Here is an 18329-nt window from a genome sequence, read left to right as displayed (position 1 = left end):
CATGGTTTCCTCTTAGAGCAGGGAGAAGATACAGCTACTTCTCGAGGAAATGTGGAGTAACCACGATGCTAAAATGGCAGCGAAAGAAATAAGAAAATGGCGTCATCAGTGAAATTGGTTTCAATGGCTTGATTTGAGGGCATCCTGCCTGATGCGAGCATGTTTCCAGCAAGAGGTATTACATTGCAGCTTTAGTTATGACTGTACAATAAAAGTACTAAATCATTTAAGCCTGTAGGTTTTTTCACAGTATTCCCTTAAAAAACATGATACTGGAGAGGCGGGTATAGCAGCTTATTCTAGTGGATGATCAGAAACTATCTTTGTTTGCATGCTATAAATATTTTTACTGTGGGGTGGCATTGTGAATCTCAAGCCCACTGGAATTACCTTGTAATTTAATTTACTTATTTATTTAATTTACTTAAATTAAATTCCAAAAAAGAGGCAAAGCCTTGAGTTTTGTTTTGGTTGTGGATCTCTTGATGTGTTTGTGGTTTTTGTAGGCTTGTATTTTTTAATCACGATCATAATGCGCGGACTCGTATAGTGCACAGGAGGGGCTGTAGTCACTCATCGTAGCACTGAACAAAGCCCCACACTAAGGTCATTCCTCTGCATTCAAAAATACTGAGAGAAACAGGTAGCTATGTATTTGGAAACTTGATGAATGAGTTCAGGTTTCAGATTGTGGGGTCTGTTCCCTCTGTGCTGATGCTGTTGCTGATGGTGAAAAGCCAAAGGAGATGGGCTTCCCGTGAGTCCTGCTGCTGGTCCTGCTGGCCTGATCTGTGTGGAGAGATTCCTTCACTCAACAAATGGTAATTCCAAGTGAGGTACCTTTTTGTTTAATTGCCATTGTGACATTTTGGTTTTTTTGCCTTAAGACAAATGGAAACACCATCTGAGGTGTTTTCAGGTGTAATGTACCAGTGTTAGCCAGCTGAACAAGCTCCTTCTTGAGTAATGTCTCCTACTGCCACATTGGCTGCAAGAGTCTGTCTACCTTCTTTCTAGTTCTCAATTTTTATGTTTATTCAATTAATAAAAGACAGAGATGTTTATATTCCGGATAAAAATATTCAGGAGTGTAAAGATGGTAATATCTTTCTAGTTCTAGAATTTTTTTTCATTGTTAGTCCTCCTGTTATTTGCATGATCTCCCAGCAGGTTAGGGCTATTCTAGACTTTCTATTTTTTTATTATACCGATCTCCTTGATGCTTTGTACCATGATAGGACCTGGGATTCTTGTTGAACCACTCCCAGTTATATCATGGGGAGAAGGAAAATGACTATATGCCTGGGCAGAAAGACAGGATCACTAGAAAAAGTAGCACTGTTGTTTACACTACTTTTGTGTTGCATTAACAATTGCTGTCAAGAATGATCTGTGCAGTGGAGGCTGGTGATTCTATGTGAAAGAGAACCTCATTGTAATCAACTTTGCTGCAAAATTTTGGATTAAAAAATGTATTATCTTAGTCTTATGTCATTAAAGTCTTTGTGACTTTGAAAAAACCTACATTTAAAGCATGAGCAGCATTCCTATGTGCTATGCAGTCCAACATGACACAGCAACAATTTTTAGACTCTGAGAATGAGAAACTAACTTGTGCAATTGAAGTTATTTTGGTTTCACTGTGATGGAGGGGAAAGACAGAGCAAATAATATGGATAATTACTAATATTTTAATAATTAGGTATACTGTATAAGTAGTGTATAAATTATATATATTGCAATTGATACACTGTGGTGCTTTTTAAAAGTGTCCTACTTCACTCATTTTAATTGCACTTGAATTTGTTAAATCTTGGAAATGTCTCTAACATATTTTGTAAAATCTAAAATACACAGGAGCACTGCAATGAATTTTCATGTTATATTATGAGTTAAGCCACGTGTAAGTACAGTTTTAAATTAAATACTGAAATCTTATAGTGCATGAACTCACTGAGCATCCTGTGTTGAATTAGAAGAAAGTAAAATAAAGCAGAGTCATGTTTCTTGCCAGCAGTGATGATCTCCATTTATACACGGAACAAGCAGTGCCTCATAGCAGAGAGTTCGATTTTGGCGCTGGTGAGTGCCTGGCACAATATTCCTGCAGGAAATCTGAGCAGTGGTATTTTTCTGGACATTTCCAGTATGATAAAGCTGTGCTCCCTGTATGTTTCATGGTAAATTTTGCTTCTGTTCACTGCAGATGCCTGCACTCTCCTTGCTGGCCACATGCTGCAGATGTGTTTTGGAGGACTGCGGTTGGGTGTGGGATGTGGTGGTGCCTCTCGGTGCTGGGGATGGTTTGATATTAACTGCTGGTGCTTCCATCATTACATAGATGGTGTCCTGGCTGAAGTGAGCACTAGGAGATGTTTGTATTTTTTCCCTTCAAGCCTGTATGTCTGAGGAACACATTTCCAGTCTTCACTTGCCAGATTCAAACAGGCCCAGCAAGAGTCAAAGAGCGTGCACCATCTGCCCCTGCTTATGTTAGAGCTGATCCGTGATTTTCCCAAGGAATGCTTCTTCGGCAGTTTGAGTTTCTCCTGTCACGGCTAGAAGGAATAATGATATTTATCCAGCACAGCAAAATCCAATGTTCCTGGATACCATCTTAAGATGACTGTGAAAACTGCATGAGTTTCACAGATCAAACAGTCTAAACCAGTAAAGTAATACACAAAAGAGTACTAGATCTTTGCACTGCGGGCACTAACCTGCGGCAGAGAGCTCTTTGTAAATATTTGCTTAAGGCTCACTGTAACACAGATTAAAGACTGTGTTTGAACCTGGGCACTGCATCAACGCGTGCCGGTGGAGAGGTAGGGGAGAGCCGTTCCTGCCCCAGTGCTTGGCTCTGGGAAGGGGTGCTGCTGTGCATTTTCTATGGTGCACACAGCCCCAGGGAGAGCCTTGTGGGCATGTGGAGGTGCCTCTTGTTCTGCACTGCACGTGGGCTCCAGCCTGGCGTGCATCGACTCCTGCTGCCGCTGGGGTGAGGCCCAGGTTGCTGCTTCTCCATCACGAAAGCAAGACGGCATTGCGGCTCTGCAAAATTTGATTTTGCTGGAGCAGGAAGCCACTTAAAAAAAACTGAAGTAATTTTTAAAATTGCTACTAGTCATGCAAGGAAGCAGTGATGAAGCTGGGCTTTGCATATTTTAATGATTTACTGCCACTCAATTGCTATTGGCTTGCAGGGTGGGGAAGAACTCCCCTACCTTGACTCTCAGACCAGCTGAGCATGAGTATTGGCTACAAGCATGTAGTGCAGCCACAGTGCACGGGGGGATGTGATTTTTGACCCCTGTGAAGGCAGGTAGCAGAGCAGCAGATCTACCCCAAGCCCAGTGTTTGGCTGTATTAGCACAGTTTTGCGTTCTGGCTATTGCTATGTGCTTTTCCCTTTTCGCCTTCAGCACGGCTGTTGCTTTGAAAGTCTCTGATGCGACAACCAACTCTTAGGTCTTATCAAACTGTAAAGCCTTCTGGTTTTTTCCTGCTTCTCCTGTTCAGTCAACAGAGAATTAAAAATGTTGCAGGATTTCCCACTCTTCCACAACATGATGGCAAGGAAGTTGAGAAATGTATATTGTAGTTTGACAAGTGCAGCTGTCTTAGGCTAGGGAAATTTTGTATTGCTAAATCCTTAAATTGAACAATGGATACAGCTATGGGATGAGACTCGTCAGACCGTCCTTTCCAGAGCACCTTTTTGTCTGTGTACAGCGATGCGTTCCTTGCCTCTCGTGCAGCTTTGAAGTGATACTGACTGGTGAATCACCCTTCCTGGCATTGTCTTCCTCTCTGCTCTCAGTATGTTTTGGCCCCATAGCAGTTTTGCCATCTGAAGCTCTCCAAGGAGGAAGCCAATTTCACAAATGCTCTTTGCTTGTTGTTCTTGCTAGCTGATCTTTGGGTGTCTGCCTTGCTGCTTTGAAGGACACAGTACTGCACAGGCCAAGGTATGTAGTGAAGCTTCTTATCTGCATGGCTTTAGCCCAAAAAAACTGATGCTTTCTGAAAAATAAATCATGGGAGACCTATGGAAGCTTCCAAGACACGATGGGATCACACATAAAAAGGAAGAGTGAATAGACTGAAATACGGCTTACGCTACACTCGTGTTCCCATCCTTGGGAATCCAATAGTTGGCCATAGTTCTTCACCCTTTGGCCAGCCAGCAAGCACTGATGCTTGTGTCAGCACAAACAATAATTTAGATTTTAAAACTGCCAGGTAGTTTTGCCTCCTTTACTGTTTCCAGAGAGAACATGGCCAGGAGGGTTGTACCAGGGTACACCACCTCAGGAGTGGGCTCAGATGTGTCCATGTTTTCAATAGGATTGTATTTAGCAGATTTGTTTCTTAGAATTGCTAGCAGAAATAATAAATTCAGGTGCTTCACCTGGAGTTGCCAAAGAGTGATTTTTGTTAACTGTCCCTGCTGGATTCACTGGATCTACTGGAGATCCAGCACTTGGAAATATTTTAATCAAAGAGCAATTGACTTGAAATGGTCCCAGATTGTTCATTTCATTTTCTTCTTTATTTCTGTGCCAGTGAAAAAGTGCCCATTGCTGTCAACATCCAAGGTCTCAGTATACTAGTTGGCAACATTCGCCTTCTCTTGACAGCTTGAATACTAAGATCAAGTATTAAAAGTATGGCCTGGCTGATGAAAGTAATTAAGAGACTTCTCTCAGCCAGGAGAGTTTACTAACCTCATTTACTGCAGTAAATGGAAGAGACTTTCAGTCTCCTGTCAAAAAGAGACCATCGGTGCGTGCATGTGTGCCCTTTTGTACTGATAATGAACTACTGGAACACTCTCTTGCTGGAATTCAAGCTGGAGCAAGGCAGGTGCTGGTTGCTGTCAAACCAGCCTGTGTCAGTCAGCGGTTGTCTGACATGAGGGGTAATACTGGAGCAAGCACAGGCTGCTGCCAGGGGTTCTGTCCTGCCCTTCCACTTCTACAAACCTTCATCAGGTGACGCTGGATTTCAGCAAAAAAGGGAGACTCTGAGATCAGGCTGAAATTTGAGGTGTAGGAGATACAAGAGGATGTGGAATGTGCTTAGGAAAGATGCTGAGAGTCAGTAGACATGTAAGTGTAAGTGGGACTAACTGAGAAGCGGGAACCTGAAAGTGTGACAGTGGGTGTATTTCTATGCCTGTGTCCCTGTTTTGCAAACACCATCGCATCGGATATTGTACAAATGGTGTGTGGGAAACATTCAGCACTGAGTGGTGAAGAGAACTGGGGCTGGAGAAGAGTTATGCTGCTTCCCTTCCAAACTAGATGCAGGAAGGATGTGTGGGAGTCAGACAGCAACAGAAAGGAAAATCAGAAGCCACTCACTAAAGCAGGGCAGGGTGATGTGGCATTAAGGCTCTGTGAGCTTTTTGCTTAAACCTGCCTCAGGGAAGTAAGATTTTTATTTTCAAGTAAAATCCAGGCTACACTGGGATCCCTGCACTGGCAGAGCTTGTGCGCAGAGAGCTGCAAGGTGAGGTTTTCACCTCTGAGGTTATAGCAGTGCTCGTGTTGGCTGTTCCTATCTTTGCCATCTGCCTCTGCGAAATAGCCTTTTGTCTCCTAACAATCATCTCTGTTCTCCTCCCGCTTTTCTCTTTGGATGCTGAATATGAAGCAACTCGTTACTCGTTGTACAATCAGCAGCATCTCCCCCGAGAGGGCGGCTCCTGCTTTGTGGGTCGTGCACTCCCCGTGCGTGCTGAACGCTGCACCTCCGCATCCTCCTTACAGTCTGCCAGCGTTCGTGGCAAAGTCAAACCTTGCCTCTGGGATTGCAGAAAGCTTTTAGGGCAGATGTAACTGGCGAGCACAACCAGCACTGTTCACAGCCCAGCCTTCTTAACAGATATGTGAACCCTTAAAGTTGTGACCGGGGATTTCTGAGGACAAAATTTCTCCAGTGTAAAATGCATCTCTGCCATCTTTCTGCCTATCCTTGTTCCGGAGCTCTGCTTTTTCATGCAGCAGAGGTGCATTTGTGTGCATTTTTGTATGTCCGTGAAATCATGTCTGGTGATCAGAGTGTAGTGCACCACTAGGTGGCAATGCGATAAATCCCGGGGATCCAGCAATCAGCCGGACACACCTCACTTTCTTAACGAGTGAAATTCTGGCCACCAAAGCCTGGAGTGACACCCCCAGGAGCTCTTATTTGGCCTAAGTAGAAGCAGCTCGCACAAGCAGTAACAGGAGCTTCAGCATCAGTTCCTGAAACTCCCTCTTCTGAGGTTTGACAATTAGTCTGTAATTAACTGAAGCTGAAACTGTCATGCTAAGAGACATAATGTTTAACACAAGACATAGGGCAAACTTTTTAAAATTTATTTCTCCTTAGTGAGGCATTACAGATGTTTTTTTGAATGTGTGAGGATTTTATTTTGCTAAAGAAGTAGCTTTTGAGATTGAAAAAGACAATTATCATCCTCTAATTGGCATTCAGTATAATGTGTTTCCTTAAATGGACCTAGTAGAACTCTCTGGGAGCCGGGCAGTTTCATTAAGATACTCAGCCTGGATTTACTGACATCAAGTGAAGTTTTAGCACATCTTAAATTCCTCTGTTGATTACCATCACTGCTGTGTACATTTCTAGGCAGATACCTGCTAGGGCACACATCCCTGAAAGGAAAGACGGGAAGACCAAGGGCAGGAAAGGTAGGAATTATATTCTTGGGGTTTTCAGGAGTCCAGTGGTCACAGAGCAAGCAGGGAGCCAGGCATCCAGGACCTCTGTAAGCTCACACCCTCCATCACATGCAGATAGCTCTAGGTCTGCATCATGGAGACAGGGGGCTGCTTTTGCCTGTAAAGCAGTGTTGTTAGAATAGAGCTAACACACTGTTCTCTGCAGCATCAGATCTCTACCATCAGAAGCAAGTCTGTCTCTTCTGCTCATGTATTGGTGTGTGCTTTGAAGGTCCAGAAGCATTGCTTGTTTTAATTCCAGATAATTTTGCTCCATTTTAGGTTGGAGGGGGGGAAGTTAAAAAAAAAAAGAAAAGAACCCAGAAAACTCATTGCCCTCCCTGAGTCCTTCTACCCATGCAGGCAGGGACAAGCCTTACAAGGCACATCTCCACATCTCCATCCCTCTCCTGCACAGAGCCGAGGCTGTCTTGGCCCAGTTAGGTGACTGCGGCAACCCTTGTCTCAGTGACAGCTGCTGTAATAGTTGGTCCCCAGACATGTGCAAGGATCTGGATTTAGCTTCCTTTTTTTCAGGTTGTAACTGTGATTTCTCTGTGGGCATTGTCTAAAAATAAAGCAGGACCTGTCTGCTGGTGAAATGAAGAATAGGCTGGGTAGCAGTGACCGCTCTCTTCTGTGTGTAATTCAAGGGCTCTTTCTGGGGAGCTGCACCGCACGTATCTTTGAGGATGGCGGCTTGTTCTCTCTCTGGTGTACAGAAAGGGGTCACCTTCTTATTTCCAGCTAAAGGGGGTCACAGCCTGTCCCATGTACCTCAAATGCTTGTTCTACATATTTAGAAGGAGAGGGTGCAATGCCCATTATTTCACATGCTGGTGCTGGGGAGCAGGAAGCTGGCAGCACTCCTCTGTGACAGTGTCCTGCCAGATTGCTTCAGACTGGGGAGATTTCTATTGCTCCTCAACTCCCAGAGCTAAGTATTACTCTGTGATACTTGTGGTTGTATGTATTACTGCTGCAGCACAGTTTCTAAGACCTACCATAAGTATATTTTTCCAAAAGCCCAAATCTCTGTGTGTCACCACAGGAATTCTTTGCAGGAAGATGGGGAGACTAGAAGGCACAAAATCATCCTGATTCCTGATAAATTCAGTTGGACACTGCTGCAGTCATATTTTCTCTTTATAAAAGCATAAAGCATGGTCCACTGAGTTCCCTTTCTCCAGGTTTGTTAGCAGCTTTTGGTTTTAGAGCTGTGGAGTGGGTGTACAGACTTTTAAGATATTAGCGATTAATGGAGTTGATAATTTATAGCTGATTACTTCAGAAGGATAAAAAAGCTTTTTCTTTTTTATGACCTGAATAATGATTACATTGAAGTCTGGGCATACAAATTAACTTGGTTTATTTAATTGGTGATGTAACAGTGAAAATTCAAAATAAAGATATGCATGTTAAAATGTGATAAACATCCTGATTGTTGTCTGTGTGCTTTACTGCAGTTTACCCCACAGCTATTTGTTTAAAGTTAAAACTTTATTTTATATTTCTTGGTATAGGTCATAAAAGTAACCTTTGGGATAAGGACCTAACAGCTCATCTAAATCAATTTGTTCACACACACCTGACCTCTTTGAGATTTACTCATATACTGAAAATTAAAAACAAATCTTCCTTTTTACCCACTCCAGCTGTATTCATGGAGAGAAGCTGTGTGGTAAACTTTTTCTGTATGCTTTCCAACTGTTTAGTTATTTCCATCCTTCCTCAACTGACTATTTTTAAGGCTCTTTTTCACAGTTGTATCAGTCCTCCAAGAGCTCCACTTCTGCCTGAAGCTGCCAAGTCAAAGCCTGTTTTATTTTTTTCAGCATACTCAAGTCCAACAATCTTATCTTGGCTTATCGCTCCTACCAGCTTTCATCCTAGCTCCCTCAAATGGAGAGCAAGAGGACTCAGATGCTGGGACACAGAGATAAAAGAGAATAGAAGCAGGACATTTCACTAGGATTTAATGCATATTAAAAGAGGGGATTAATGCATTTTCATTTTCATGTTGCACTGGATGGGCATCTTACTATACCTTTGGTGAAGTAAAGTGACCTTTAAACTTCCTGGGACTGGACTGCAGAGAGAGCTCTGAGCACTTCCCACAGCTGAAAGAGCTGAGTACTATGATATGTATCTGATGTTAGTGCAAGGCTGATTTTTTTTGGCTGAAGCTCTGTTTCTCCTTTTCTGCAGGGATTCCTGAAGAATGAAAAAGATAATGCATTGCTGTCTGCCATTGAAGAGTCTAGGAGGAGGGTAAGTTGGAAGAAAGCACCATCATTTTTGCCCAAAAACAAAAACAGGAGAGATTTGCAGTTTTCTTCCCTTGAAAGGGATCAGTACTTAGTCTGTAAGAAAATGAATTAACCTTCCCCTCTTCATCTCTTGTATCTTCACCGCTGAACAAATAGTTGTTTTGAAGATCATCTGAGCAGCAACTTGTTTTCTGATAAGAAATTCATCTAATCCTGTTTCTGAATCGATTTGTTCCTTTGGTATCTGTCATGTTCTGGGACAGTGATTTTCGCAATTGAATTATGCAGCACGAAAAAATGCTTCCTGTTGTTTGTCTTGAAACTCCTTCTTGGAAATGTCATTCCATACTTCCTAGTGCTCATGTTAGGATCATTTCTCTCAATATATACTGGGGGCATCAGGTTTAGAACTGACCCTGTGTTTCTTTCAAGTGATAAGAAAGAGTACATAAGCATTAATAAATTATTTCAATTACATAAAATTATGCTGTAACTATTGAAGCATATTTAAAATCCTTTTGAAATTATAATAGTGAAGATAAGTGGGTAAGACCTATATCCTGCCATGAAAATATAAATTGAATTTTATAATGCAACAAAGAAACACAAATCTTAAGCTCTAGTTGCATGCATGCACTGTAATTAAATGTTTACCAAATGTCACTGTCCCTTACAAATTCATTTCTTGGAGGAATGTTTTGCTCATTAATTGACAATATCCTAACAGTGAGCTGCAATGAAATGAAAAACTTAGCCAACCAAGACATTTAGTTAAGTACGTTGCAGGACAGAGCTGTGTGAACAGAAAAGAAGTAGAAGACTCAATACAGCTTATTCTCTATTTAGAATTAGTGGAGATTCTCTTATTTCCTGTGCTGGTATACCTGAGGCTGCTAGTCTCACCCCAACAGTAACAGAAAAGGTAGTGAAGCATCTTCTCTATCCTAATGCTACTGCTAAAATATGGGAATATTTCCCCTCTTGAGGGAAAAGCTGTTTCCTGCCCTGTGTTTCCCAATTGGATCTGAAGACAATGTACCACATCAGCCATTTTAAAGGTAAAGGTTGTTTTTTCTTGGGATATGATTTTCCTGTGTGCTTTCCCAAGTTATGTTCCTGATGGAAGAGACTTCCTGATTCTTTGACACTGGTTTATTTTCCCTTAATATTTTAATTTTTATTTTATCCTATTTCCTGTTTAAAAGAAAAACACACTGGTAAAGACCTGAAAATGATTATGGGCAGTAAACACTCATCTTTGTTAAAAATGCAGCGAGTCAGACCTTCATAGCCTCCAGGGAGGTGAAAAGCTAGTGGTCATAAGAGAAGTTAAGTCCCAACAAACCACACAGATTAGTGATGAACCTGGATACTGTGTGTGTGCTGCCAAGTTAAAGAAGGAAGCTTGCTGTTTTTCGGCCTGCTCAGATTCCTGTGCTGCCCTGCCATGGAAGAGACACAGTTTCCCTCTTTTACCAGCTGGGGGTATGTGAGAGTTGTCTTAATTCCACATACACCTACTTTCTGAATCCCCTTGTACCTGAACAGGAAGCCTGTTAAAATAATATGCAGCACGCCATTAGCCTCTTGAGGGCTGACCTCATTAATTTGTGTAGTTGCTATTTTCTGTTTCATTTTTGGGCTTGTCTGTTAATAGCAGAGTTAGGCTGGTGTGTTTTGATATGTTTCTTAGCTCTTGTTCTTCTTCACCAACAGACTTTTGCCATGGCTGAGGAGTATCACCGAGAATCAATGCTGGTTGAATGGGAACAGGTGAAACAAAGGATTCTTCATTCTCTGCTTGCATCAGGGGAAGATGCTCTTGATTTCACCCAGGAAAATGAGGTAACTGTCTTTCTAAATGCTGTGCACAGTCACACACAGCACTGTACACAGCTGGCATTCCAGCATGCTGAAACCACTTCTGAAATATTCTGCAACTACAACTGTGTGAAAATGAAAAATATAAAATCCCTATTTAATTCTAGAATGTCTCTGGCTAGCAGAATGCATTGTCTAGCAGAATATCAAACCTTTGTGATTATTTCTGTTTATTGGCTGATGGGTACAGGCAATGGAGCTGCTGTTGCTGAAGGTGTGTTTTGAGCATATGTGCTGGCTGGAAACTTAGTCACAAACACATACTAGGTCAATATACCCAGGGGACAGAAAACACACTGGGGACTTCAGGAAACCTTTGCAGTGTGACACCAGGGAGTTTCTCAGGTGCAATTGTGCTTACACATAGGTCTTAGAACATCTCTTCCCCTTATCACTGTGTGCTAGCCTGGATTTATGGCTTTTCTTAGGAGGCTGATGAAGTCTCTCAGGTTTCTTGGCAAAGCCAAATGAATAAACACCCCCGAAAAACCACTTTCCTTTTTATCTTGCTGTCTCATGCAGAGCAGATTAGAATTTTGTGCTGCTCAGACCTCTAGTGTTCAGGTTAATCCAGCAATGACCAAATCCTTTGGGCAAGACTTACCCCATGTTTAACAAAAGAGATACTGACTATCATCTTAAAACATTCCTTATCTTCTGTTACAATTTAAACCTTTACAGTTTATTCTCTTAAAGAAAATGTTTGAGTTAAATGAATAGAACAAAGCAGAGTTACGTGCAGAGTGTTGGGAGCTCAGCTCCTCTGCACTGAAAGGTTCAGACAGCAGCTGTGGTCCCTGGAGCACAAAGTTACATCACAGCTGCTGCCCTGTACTCCATGAAAATGTTCACCTTGAGAGGAGAGGGGATAGGAAGTGGAGGGATGCAAGCTGCCGTGCTTCCAGGCCAAAAAAGAGATGCATTTTTTATAGCCGTGTTCTTCACCCATTAAAATGAATTCTTGTTCATTGGGATGACCTGCAATTTATACAAAAATAAAAAAAGCCCTTGGTGCTAATGGGGTATGACCTGTATAGGGATTTGGAAATAATTAAAATTGTTAATGAAATGTCCCTTTCTGATTACTGTTCTTTTAAATATAGGTTAATCCCAGTTAGCATACCTCTTTTTATAGAGACTCTCTTCCCCAGAAAATATTTTACTGAGTTTTACTGGGACTTCTCAAAGGTTGTCCAATATTAGAAATGCTAAATAATGCAGACTGAATTAATTTAAAACTAGGAACAGCTATCCCGTTATTTTGGGATGTGGATCTGAGTACTTGGCAGTTATACTGATAACTTCTAACATCTTTGATTTGTGTGCTAGTTACTGGTATGGGGTTTTCCTTTCAGAGTGGATGTTAACTGCTAGCAGAAGTAATTTAATAACCCACTCTGAGCAGGTAAAATGCCTATTCTGGTGTTTGATTGTCAAATGGATGCTACTTTCAGTCCATGGACAAGCATCAAATTGGTGTGAGGGACGAGGGGAGGAAACTCTGCTCCTAATGTTTTTCGTGAATGGGTTTAAAGACTCAATGTACACTATCAGTCAGTAATACTCCACTCTCTGTTTCAAAGCTTTCATAGTAGCAGTATGTCATTTCAAGAGCATTTAAAATCCTTGATATATTCTAGTCTTAGCCTCAAGAAGTCAAAGGTCTGAGAGGTTTGAAGTGCATCTACTGTGTTAAAAGCCTGTTATCTAACCTCCCCACAGCAGGTTGTTCTTCTAAAGCCTTGTTCCAGTCAAATAAGTTTTTTGTGTGTATGTGACACAAACAGACACAGCCTGTAGAATATAGTAGAGGTTTAATTGATATCCTCTGGAGATGGAGAATCAGCTGAAAAGGCACAGATCCAAACGCAGCAGGGGGCCGGTCTGCCTGCAAGCCAATTCTCAAGCTTTGGGCAAGCTAATTTGGGCAGAGTGAAATACCAACACATTATTCATGGAAGTAAGACCAATTAACAGGCAAAGCTCATGATTCAAAGAACCTAGTGCAGGACTTGCTATTAAGGTTTTCTGTTCCCCCTTGTCCTCCAGCCTGGCCATCTTCTTGTCAGGGAAAACCAGAGCTGATAAAAAGGTGCTTCTTGTGGGGCTGGAAAGGGATTAAAAGCCTGAATTTTGTCTTCAAGATATCAAACACCTAAGGTGTGAAGGTGTTTGTTATGACTGTTGTGCCATGAGGTTCCGAGGCATTTCTTTTGTCCTTTTCCAAGTTTTTCCTTATTCCAGGTTTTTCTTTCTTCCACCCTTGCCGTAAGCTCTTCCACTCCTGCTGTCAAGCAGCACGCTCCTGCAGTGATACAGAGACACTGGCACCTCTTGGTTTCTGTTCTGCCTCTCTGTACCACGTCTTCATACCCCTTAAATCCCAAGCTCTGCAAGATGCTTTCCACTCCACCACAATGTATTTTGATGGGATTTTTCCAGCTTGGTCTCCTGCCTAGATATTCACTGCGTCTACTGGCCAAGCCATTTGGAGTGCTGACAAAATGTCTGCCCAGACTTCTGCTGAGGAATGTGCATATGCATATGAGGGTGATGAATAATGCATCTTTACATGCACAGGGTTTGGTGTGCAAGTGAGGCTGAATGCTTGGTTGAGTGCAAATGAAGGAGGACTCCTTTGAAAAGCAGCATCATTTGGCTAAGTGAATTTAAAAGATAAAAATGTGATGGCAGTGCAGCTAAGCCACAGCTTTGAGAAATGGGTAGTATTCTGAATAAATATTACAGTTCTGAATCATATTTTGGAAAGACCAAAATTCAGGGCAGGGAAAAGCAAAACCACAAAGGTGGTTGAAAAAAACAGCAGAAGCCATTTAAGCAGTATCAGACTAGAGATACAGCAAGATTTGTGTATGTGTACTTACACTTCTGCAGTCCTTTGTGCGTTCCCCCACTTTTCTGCTTTTCCTTTTCCTGCTCCAATTCAACTTCAGAACCTGACCTGAAACACAATTCTTCTCATATGCTCCTAGCTGCTGTTTTGAGCATATCTTTCATTATCTTTTTCTTGCTTCAAACATGGTAAGTTCTTACTTGCTAGCAAAGGGTATCCTCCCTCCTCCCCACTTCCCCCCATTAGTTTGTAGGGGATGTCTCCTCTTGGGAAGGATTGCCTGCGCAATCCATTTCTGTGATTCAGGGGGAACAGTGGAAGTGGCCTTCCCCATGCTGACTCACTGCTTTAGTTTTCCTTTTGAACTTTCCTTTTAGCACAGCCATGAGATAGTTCAGTGAGCTACTGCTTTTTTTAGTTTAATAATTCAAAGGTGAAGCCAGAATGCACGCATGAGGTGGGAAGAAAATAGGAAATAAGCTTGCTTCCATGGCTCTTTTTCCATAGGAAAGAAAAGTATAAGAAAACTAGGACAAATTCTAGACTTCCTGATTTTTTTTTTTCCTGAAGTACCAAGTCAGTAGAATTTAAAGAATTTCAGTGTGGCAGTTCTCAGCTGTGGCAGATAGTTAAGAAGTGTTTCTTAAAGTGTAATGGTTAGAGTAAAACTAAAATTGGAGAATGGAAGGGAAAACCCAACCCCAGAGCAGTTACTTCTTGCAGGCATGTCCTTTTGAATTCAGGTTGTTACCTGAATTGGTTTGAACCCGGCAGTCACACACCACTCTCTGGAGTGGCAGCCACGTGGGTGCTCTTTGGTGCCGCAAAGCAGAAAATGGAACAGATTCACAAAACAAAGCTCCAATCCCTGTGTTTCTGGTGCTTGGGCACTGGCTGAAAAGTGACACTGAGTCACTATGTACTAGTCTTCACTTGCTTTAGGAGATGAAACCTCATCGGTAATTAATGACAACGTCCATAATTTAGCATTACTTTAAATAACTCTGCATTTTATCTGGCTCGGCACAGGGAAAGGCTGCAAAGCGCTATTTCTGCCATCATGTCTGTTTCCCAGGAAACCTGCTTTAACAGCTTCTTTGTTCTTTAGAACAAAGAATTTGTCGGGTTTTAGGTGGGTTTAAAGGAATTTGTGTCAGATGATTTGTCACCAAAATAAAAATGCAGATGCTTCTGAATATCAGTACCCACTAAGAGGGACTCTGAAGAATATTTTTAGTGTAAGTTCAGTTGCAGAAAGAAAAAGTGAAATCGCTTTTGGGGTTTTTGTAAGGCGTTTTTATAGAGCCTAAGGTCTAAATGCACCTGCCTGATTTTGTAACCAGGTTAAGCATTATTTAAATATTATTATTAGGGAGAAATTAATGCAGTAATAAACTAATTTCAACCATTTTAAAGGATTGTCCAGGTTCATCCTTGGTACCTTCATTCATTTATATTTCATTATATTAGGGGCAAACACCACTGAGTATTTTTTATTCTGTAATCAACTGTTGTATGCTGTGCAGAAAGCTGATATCACAAAGCTCTTAGAATTTCTTGATAGAGGTCAGTGCCCTTATCTTCATGTATAAATTGCTAGCCAGTGCAGAACAGTTTCTTGGCCATTGCAACTGTGTAACTATTTTTTTGTTTTGAAATTTTAACTTGTGAACACTTTACTGATCAGAACTCCTGGACTGGGACAGTGAGTAGTAGTTGTCTTTGTAAGGACACATGCTCCTGAGTGTAAGAGAGGTCTGACACAGTAAAAGATACTCCAGGTTAAACTAATACCAAAAAAAAAAAAATAAAAATTTGGAATTACTGAGAGCATTTTCAGTGCAAAACTGATCAGTAACATATCTGGAAGTTCATATGTTTGTATTATTTCATTTTGACGTTGGGATACAGTTCCCAGAAAAAGTGAGATTCTTTTGAAGACTCTGCCAGTATTTCATCCTCATTTGAAACAAGAAACTGAATGATGGCACCATCTGGAGAAAAGCTATCCCTTTCTGGATCTCTTCCTGAAATCTGCACAAGCCAGGTCATGGCAGGAACATTGCTCCTGCCATGCTGCAGTCTGACAGGTGTCAGCAAAGCTGAACTCTAAAGCTGATTAAACTGGAAGTGAAAACAGTGATTTTCCTATTGCATTTGGGCTTCATGTTGTTTGTACAGACAGCAAATTGGTCACATTTAAGTGAACTCTTTCAGGCAAGACTAGAGCACGTCTTTAAGCAATCCTTGGAGGTGATCCTGTCTGCACTGTAAAGTACTGGCATTCTGGGTAACAAGTGTAAGGAGCAGTAAAGCTGTTTGACAGTATTGCTTAGGTGCACTGTAACAGCTAATGAGGATGTGCAGCCAGTTGTAACTGACTTTGATGGTAAAAAGCTTAATTTTTAAACTGTGCAGATGTACCTGCCCTTTCTCGGAAAAAATTACTGATTCCAGTTTAGATGAATATCCATGGCCTTGAGTTATATGATAACAAGCCTGAAAATCTTGCTTTGTTGAAAGTGTGTCTGTTCCTTTTTGTTTGCCCCAACTATGTCAGTTGTCTTCATAATAAATATTATGCTTCTGTAGTGAGGTTGTCTTGGCTTTGATCTTCAGACCAGCATGGCTTCTGAAGCAGCTGATATTAAAGGACTGTTTATCTCAAAGGGCTCTGTCTTTAAAATGATTGTACTTTATTTTTCAAACTCAAGACTTGCAATGTGGATGCTGAAATGAAGAATTATATTCTTTGAGAAAACAGGAAATAGCAGAGAGTATTGTTGGGAGTATTCTTTCCTCCAGAGTATTGAACATCTATGTTCAGTGGTGGCTGTACTGAGAACATACCTGTGCCTTGTAGTGAATACCTAAAATCGCTTTATGCAGTATTATACTATTTTGGCATGTTGTATTACAAGTTTTATAAGAGTATGAATTTTGTATGCCATGATTCCATTGGCTGTCTCTCCCTGCTCTACACCCAAAATATCTCAATCTTGGCATAGTCTCTGTGGGTAAAAAGACTATTTTTTTCAGGTCAGGATATTGCCAGCATACTTCCTCTTGCAGCAGACCAGCAGTGGGGCACTTTGCAGCACACAGTTGAATGCTGCAGTCATATTTTATGTCTATATCACGGTACTGGGACAAAACTGGAGTATCAGATCTGCCAGACTGGATCTGTTCGAGCTCGTCCATTGAATTCTCTGTCCTTGCTGTGATGGAGGTTCAGAGTAGATGCCTGACAGCAAGACACTGACAAGAAGCAACCTTTCAAGAAACCCAAAGAATTAAAATTATAAGGTGCTACCAAGAGACACTGATGTCCTAATTCTAGAGAGTTAATGGTTGGTTTGTGCACTGAATAAGGAGGATTTCTGTCACTTTAGAAAGTTTAAGCTATATTGGGAAGATAATGGGGTATTGCAGTGAGACTGCATTTTTCTCTGTAAATGGTTCAAAACCCTGTTCTTAGTTCAGTCAAGAACAGTGTTTTGCTGTTGCTCTTTAGGAGCAGATGTAGTGGTAAAATGCACTGTGGTAATTCTGTACTTTCATACCTTCCTATATGCTTCTCCTTCCACAGCCCAGCTATGTTGGTGAGATGGGTCCTCCAGGTCGCAGCTCTTTGGACAGTGTGGAGATGGCATATGCTCGTCAGGTGAGTGGAGGTGAAAAAACTTCATTGAACACTGTGTTCTCCTTGGAAAGAGATGGGGAAAATGAAGATTGGAGATTAGTATAAAAGATATGGTAAGTAAAACATGAAAATATCTGCCTGGAGATGAAACGCTATCAACAAACACATGAATCTTGGTGTTTTTAGAACCTGTTTGCTATAGGATATTTTTTGTCAAAAAGAGAACCTGAGCACCACATATGACTGTAGAAAGCATTTATGCTTGTAAAGTAAACTGAAATTCTTTTTAAGTTTTCAAAAGCAGTTTTTTTAGGATTTGTGTCAATGCGTAATTATTTTATATTCCCCTTTTTTCATATGTGGAAGATCATTTTTCTCGTGTATGTGTGTAGGAAAAAATACACTGAAGTGTTAATCCTGATGTTTGTTGAATTGTATCCTATTTTAATGACATTGCTTATGAGAAGCTTTAGTGCATCCACTATGAATTAATATGCCTGGTAGCATTAGACTCCCTCTGAAAATTTTCTGGGAAAATTGATAAACCTTTACATAACCAATTTGTCACTGTTGTTATTTGAGATTATCTGTTTACCAGCAGTGTTGAGAACAAAATGAAAGAAAAGGACTTGATTTTTCAAAATGGAATATGTGAAACGACATAGACGAAGTGTTGCCTAATTTGCACACAATTACTGTTATTGTGTGCTTTGGCTCAGTCTGTGCTGAGGCAGAGCAGCTTGTGCATCTGTTTTCCTACATCTGCATTCAGTTATGGTAACTGGGAAGAAACTAATAGCAAAAGGTTGATGGTTGCACTGTTAAAGTGTACATTTGACTTCGTGGCTGTTAATAGTTTGTTAATTTAGTTCATATCTACTCTAATATACCCACACCAAAGGTCTTCTTTAAAGCATAATTGTCTGTGCTTTGAAGCCATCGGTGTTATTACA

The 18329-nt window shown here is 41.1% G+C and overlaps 1 protein-coding gene across 8 annotated transcripts in view; it reads left to right on the top strand.

The window, feature by feature from the left end:
• Positions 1–18329, top strand: part of NUP93 (nucleoporin 93) — a 75582-nt gene that overhangs the window by 38539 nt on the left and 18714 nt on the right. For 7 of the 8 annotated variants that reach the window (XR_002002200.1, XM_015640155.1, XM_019008035.1 and 4 more), the window contains 3 exons: positions 8937–8999; positions 10715–10843; positions 17323–17397. Coding sequence is in view for 7 of the 8 variants with exons in the window: in XM_015640155.1 (XP_015495641.1) it covers positions 8937–8999; positions 10715–10843; positions 17323–17397 (267 nt within the window). In the remaining variant the exon portion in view is untranslated. Of the gene's footprint in view, positions 1–16; positions 176–8936; positions 9000–10714; positions 10844–17322; positions 17398–18329 lie in introns of all 8 variants that reach the window. The other variant, XM_033517285.1, reaches the window with a different exon arrangement.

Source organism: Parus major, chromosome 11 (genome assembly GCF_001522545.3).
Source record: "Parus major isolate Abel chromosome 11, Parus_major1.1, whole genome shotgun sequence".
NCBI classification, from domain to species: Eukaryota; Metazoa; Chordata; class Aves; order Passeriformes; family Paridae; genus Parus; species Parus major.
This window is presented reverse-complemented; position numbering and strand designations above follow the sequence as displayed.